This window comes from Trifolium pratense, linkage group LG3, assembly GCF_020283565.1.
Source record: "Trifolium pratense cultivar HEN17-A07 linkage group LG3, ARS_RC_1.1, whole genome shotgun sequence".
NCBI lineage: Eukaryota > Viridiplantae > Streptophyta > Magnoliopsida > Fabales > Fabaceae > Trifolium > Trifolium pratense.
This window is the reverse complement of record NC_060061.1, coordinates 38722015-38728627: the sequence shown is the minus strand read 5'-3', so window position 1 is coordinate 38728627 and position 6613 is coordinate 38722015. Positions and strand designations below refer to the sequence as shown.

At 29.9% G+C, this 6613-nt stretch overlaps 1 protein-coding gene across 2 annotated transcripts; it reads left to right on the top strand.

Moving 5' to 3' along the window:
• Positions 1–5280: 5280 nt before the first annotated feature.
• Positions 5281–6613, top strand: LOC123913837. 2 transcript variants are annotated; one of them, XM_045964713.1, is made up of 4 exons: positions 5281–5885; positions 5967–6051; positions 6145–6277; positions 6365–6613. In XM_045964713.1, exons 1-4 carry the CDS (start codon positions 5870–5872, stop codon positions 6521–6523), a joined length of 393 nt encoding a protein of 130 aa, XP_045820669.1. In that variant the 5' UTR covers positions 5281–5869; the 3' UTR covers positions 6524–6613. The 2 variants fall into 2 exon arrangements, 1 of the variants encoding a protein (XP_045820669.1); XR_006811718.1 differs by having other exon boundaries at positions 5661–5885; positions 5984–6051; positions 6365–6516.

Below are 6613 nucleotides of genomic sequence, written 5' to 3'. Positions count from 1 at the left end.
AAAAAAGACATTGCAACGGTTTTGACTTAGCTGTCGCAATTCAACTGTCACAAAATACATATTTTCTTGTAGTGATACAAGATTAATGGACTCATGATCACGGAGAATAACAAGATCATCATTGATAGCAATAGTAACACGATCATCATCATGATCTTCATGATCTCTTTGTTTCTGCTTACCCTTCTTGCCTTTGTTATCTTTTCTCCACTGATAACAGTACTTTTGTATGTGCCCTGATTTATGACAATAATTACACTCCATATTCTTGTATCGCCCTTTGGACTTGCTTCTGCTATTCTCTCTACCACCCTTCGGTTCTTTCTTCTGACTTCTCCCCCTATTTTCAGTGACAAGTACCTCGGATTGAGATGAAGTGCCTTGTGCCTTCCTTCTCATCTCCTCATTAAGAATACCACCCTTAGCCGTTTCCAAAGAAACAACACCTTTAGGAGCAGAACTTGTAATAGAAACCCGAAACGTCTCCCAAGACTCTGGTAAAGATAGCAATAGAAATAGTCCCAAAAGTTCATCTTCAAATTTAATACCCATTCCTGACATCTGATCAAGGAGCCCCTGAAATTCACTCAAGTGATCTGAAATAGAAGTCCCCTCCTTATACTTCAAACTTATGAAGCTATTCAACAAGAACAATTTATTATTCAATTCCCTGATTTAGAGGCATACAAGGACTCTAACTTCTCCCACAAAGTTTTTGCATGTGTCTCATTAGCAATATGATTATAAATATTATCTTCAACATATTGCCGAATAAAACCACATACCTGTAGATGTTCAAACTCCCATTCTTCACCAGACTTAGAATTCGGCTTTGCGGAACTAAATACCGGTAAGTGCAATTTCTTCACAAATAACAAGTCTTTCATCTTGCCCTTCCACAAATGGTAATTAGACCCATTCAACAATACCATCTTCATATTTGTATTTGACTCCATCTTTCAAACAAGTAAAATTGCCCTTAACCAAGAGCTCTGGTACCACTCTGATGGGGAATTAGCACAATAATAATAATAACGAGCAATACGCAGCGGAAATAAAATTCCCCAAACTTGTAAGAACCTTGAGGATCAACAACAAATAATATGGCAGACAATAAAGCAAAATAAAGACACCGGAATTTTAACGTGGAAAACCCTCGATGTGAGAGTAAAAAACCACGGGTCGTCCAGACCAAAGAAATAGCTCCACTATAATCAAATAAGGGTACAAAAGAGTCTCCAAGTGAGGCACAAATAAGTGCTAACAACCAATTAAACAACAAAGCACTAAAGCTTTCAAAACAAGAACAAGAAGATGAAAATACCCAAAACAGAACTGCTTCAGTGCGGGCTGAATATCTCACGAACCAGACCTGATTTCGACGATCCGAACGGTGAAAGTGTAGCCCCGGAAGCTGCGAACACGCCCTCCAAATTTGAGCCAAATCCAACGGTTAACGAATCGGGAATCGGAGTTTTAGTGGGACTGATTTGAGAAAAACGGGAATTGTTTTCTCTCTTCTTTTCTCTCTATTTGAAGGTTGTTCTCTCACAAAATTTACTCACATAATAACCCTAGTATGACCACTCTCCACTTATATAAGTGAGACATAATGAGCTAATAAAATTGGACTTAGACTTTTCTCCACATAGAAAGGGAGCCCAAAACCCAACACATGGATTGTATTCACACCTCGTCATCCTGCCACACCGTCACTTAACGTTGATTAAAAAAAAACACCGCAATAAATCAACACAATTAGTTATCCAAAATTACCATATGCGCAAAGAAAATAAAAAGTGTAAAATTAAATTTGAGTTTGCTTGCTTCAACATATCTTCTTCTTTTCAAACAAATGGTGGTGTTAGAGACAACAACGACCTACGGAACCACAACGACGTTAGGATTAGGAACATTGACAACCTACAAGAAAATGAGGAAAAAAGAGAGAACGGATGAGAAAACATGCCATTGAAGAGATATGAAGAAAAAAAACAAACCTGAGAATTACATGAAAAATGAAATAAGCTTATGGTAAGAAGAGAAAGAGAGTTCGTAAAAAAAAGAAGAGCAAGAGAGTGAATAAGAACAGAAGAGAGAGAGGATGGCAGAAGCTTGGGTATTAAAACAAGGCATCTTTGAAATGAGTGGAATTCTGTACAGCAATACCATCAAAACGGGAGAGCTGCTATGCAGCTGCAACAGGCCTTAACTCGGAGTTTAGTTCAATTATTTGTAATATTAAAAGGAAAATGCTAAACAGTGTCCCCGGGTCACTAGTTAAGGATATAAATATAGAAGTTTTATCTCGTAAATTGTGCATTCAATATTTTAATGATGTTAAAAGTTATTCTCTCTCATCATTAACTTTATCATTTGTTTCCTTTTTTAGTATGCTTAACTAGTGTCCCAGGGGCACTGTTTAGCATGACCCTATTTAGTTTATCATTGGAGTTTCATGACATGGCACATAGGGTATCAAACTTGATGATACCGATATCTTAAATAAGTTACCGTATCATCAATTTAATGTTATTATTAGCTTTCATATATGTTAAAATATTACCGTTGACATTCAATGACCATATTTTTTTTTTACTATAGGGAGGTTTTATTTCTTTCCTGTCTTTCATTTCATAAGTTTTTATTCAATTTTGTTTCTTCAACAACAATGCAGAATTGTTTTTTTTTTTTTTGCTTCTTGTAGTTGGATGTTAATTTGATGATATTTCATATTATTCTATATATTACACAATTTTTATTTTTTTTGTTCTCAAGTCATATTTTATTTGTTCATTATATATTTTCCGTCATATTTATGCATTTTTCACCATTTTTTATTTATTGTCATGTATTTCTCATTATATTTAATTATTAATTTATTTATCTACGTATTTATTAAATTAAATAATTTTTATTTTTATTTAGACAAGATAAAATAAATAAATATAGAATACGCCACTTGTTATTAATGTATGATATCCAAAGTGGTATCACCATTGGAGCAAAATATGTATGAATTGCATAAATATTACATGACATCGTAGGGACCACTTGTTTGTAATATATAATACCCAAAGTAGTATCACCATTGCAGATGCTCTTATGCTACTCCCTCTGTCCCATAATATAGGCAAAAAAAAAATTTCACACTTATTAAGAAAAGTAAAATATGATAATTTCAAGGTTGACTTTTTGTGTGTTTGTTGAAATAAGTTTCATGGAAAGATGTAAAAACAGTTTTTATTGGTTATTGATTATGGGGAAAAGAAGAGAGAGAGTAAATTAAGTAAAAGTTTATCTTGAAAATTATAAAAGTTAGTTTTTTTTTGCTTATAATTTGGGACATGAAAAAGTGATTTTTTTTGCTTATAATATGGGACGGAGGGAGTATTAGTTAGGGAATAGAAATTATTTTTCTTAAATAAATTATTTTTTTTGTATAAAAGAAATTTCATTAATACCGGTAAAAAAATCTTTTATATAGAAAATAGAAATTTTAACATCATCACAAACTAAATGCATACTCACCATCATCTCTTTTGATATTTACTAGACCAATAAGAAAAAAATTCTAAATAAAAAATCAACAATGAATTTTTTTTTTTTTGACAAGAAAAAAAAAAATCAACAATGAATTAGTAGCAATCATTTGTGTATAATTTAATTTTTACAACGTCTATAATCAACAATGAATTATCTGTACTTTTCGTTTAAAACTTGAGGTTGACACAAAATCATTTGTTGGAGTTTTGAATTAGCACAAAAGAATAGTATGATATATGTCTATATACAACTATACTACCAAAAATTATACAACCACACTTTTTAGTACAATATACAAACTCGAAATAATTCATTCATGTTACTAACTCGACTCATCTTAAATTTTGAATTATTATAATCTTAATCTTAATCTTAATACTATACATTTGAGGCTTATTTTCTAAGCCTCATTTAATGCAAATTTTCAAATGCTTTGCTCACATTCATCCTCACATATTTGTATTTATTGCTCAATTTCAAATGTTTTGCTCACAATCATCCTACAATATTTGTATTGAATATAGATATTTTAAAAAGGAAATATGTTAACTAATTTTTTTTCCGAGATTTGTCACAGCATCTGTATTATGACCGAGATTTGTCACTAATTGTAGGATATACTATAAAACAGGAATATATGAGATTGCTCACTAATAATATGTAGTTTTTTTTTTCCGGAAATTGTTATTAATTATTTATATAATTTTTTTTTACACAAAAAATTCAAATAATCAAATATATAATAATATAATAATATATAAAAAGGAATTGATTATTTACATTCAATACAAATTGATATTGATAGGCATAATTTTTTTTTTCGGCAATTGATTATTCTATATATTGACATTCATATATTTGTCCATTTAATTTAATTTAATTTTTTTTTTCCGGAAATTTGTCACAACATCTGTATTATATTGATAGACATAATATATAGTTTTTTTTTCGGAAATTGTTATTAATTATTTATATAATTTTTTTTTACACAAAAAATTCAAATAATCAAATATATAATAATAATAATATATAAAAAGGGAATTGATTATTTACATTCAATACAAATTGATATTGATCGGCAAATATGTAATTATGTTTATAAAAAGTAATATTAATGTGGTGATCCTATTTCATAGCAATCAAAGCTGTCAAATTGTGGCACAATAGTATTAAAAAGGAAATATGTGGGGAAGATTGTTGCTTATAGTTTTTATGCTTTTTTTTTTTGGATCGCAAATATGTGGGGATGGTATGGATAAAGTCATTGTTTGTGTCTTGATTCAAATCATGTGCATAAAACATTCCTAAATTTTTATTAGGGTAATTTAAAAGGAAACATTTAATTTGACCAAATTACTCATATGTCCTTTTTTCACTATATATAGGACCTTAATCTCAACCCTAAAACTCATCATTTCTCAATTCTCTTCTCTTTAGTTATAGTTATATCTCTTTGTTTATTTTCATTGTTTTTTATTTACTTGAATTTTTAAGAAAATGCCTCCAAAATATAATTATATTTCTGAAATTTCTCCATCCAAAGAAACATGGAATGTATTGGTTAGAATTGTTCGCATGTGGTTTGTTAAAGATATGAATAGAGATGTGCTGCCATATTCTTTAGAAATGGTTTTGATGGATAAGAAGGTTTATTCACATCTTGATTTTCAATTTATTTTTTAAATTTTTTAAGCAATCATATCTAATTTTTTTTTTTTTTTGTGTATTCTAGGGTGAAAAGATCCATGCAACAGTTCGAAGAACATTAATTTACAAATATGAAAAGGAACTCACTGAGGGCCATGTGTATTCCATAAGCAACTTTAGTGTTGCCACTAATGTGGGATCATATAGAACCACCAATCATGCCTATAAAATTAATTTTCAATTTGGAACTAAAATCAAAAAATTTGATGACAAGTTGATACCTGCTAATATATACATGATCAGTGAACCTCATAAGATTTTTAATGATAACTATGATACCGATTATTTGATAGGTTTGTCTATAATATATACTTAGCATAAAATTAAATAAACTTTCGTTTGTCTATAAAACTAAGACTTTCGTTTGTCAATTATTTATTTATTTTTTTAATAAATAAATAATGTAAAGTACTCCAAATTTTTAACCCAATACATCAAGTTTTTTTCTTTTATTTTTATTTATATTTTGGGATGGAGAGAGTAACTTATTAATCTTTATGTTTTGTTTAGTTATCGATTTAAGTGTATTCTACGTGGCCATTATGTGGACAAGCTGATTAATTTTTTAAAGTCTGATGCATCCGACAGTACATGTGTTGTATTGCTTTTTGGAAGGATGAATTTTTGGAAAGGTATCACATAACCCTCACCGTGTAATTTTAATAAGGCTTCGATGCTTAAACAAAATTCAACATAACTAAATTATAATTCAGGTATACCTACTGTTCAGAATTTCGGACAATATACAAGGGTGTTATTCAATCCAAATATTGATGCCGCTGCAGAATTGAAGCAAAGGTTTATAGTTTTCTCCTATTTACAGTATATACACGGAGTAGTTTGGAATGCATTTTATGTTCACTTAATAAAATATGTCTTTTATATCTATAGAATGCTGGACAGAACAATTTCTAAGCCTCATTCGATATATGCAATAAATGAAACTACAAAAGCACATGTATTGGATCAGTGGGTGTACAAAACAATTAGACATACTCTATCAACCCTTGGTTTATGTGCAATGGTAACCATTACTGATATTGATTTGTTTGTCTATTTTCATTTTAGATTTATGAAGTTGTACCTAAGTTGTCACAATTAAATATTGCAGGGGTCGGTGTACGCTATATTGGGCAAAGTAGAACATTTGGAACCTAACTGCGATTGGTGGTATTTATCCTGTGTATGCAATACCAAAGTGATTCCTTATGATAATATGTATTATTGGAGAACATGCAGTAGACGTGTTTTAATTGTTAGTCAAGGGTAAACATTTATTTTTTAAAATTTATATCAAAAGAAAATGTGTTTATTTATGGGTCATTCTAATATATCTAATGAAAGCATATATTAAGTTTAA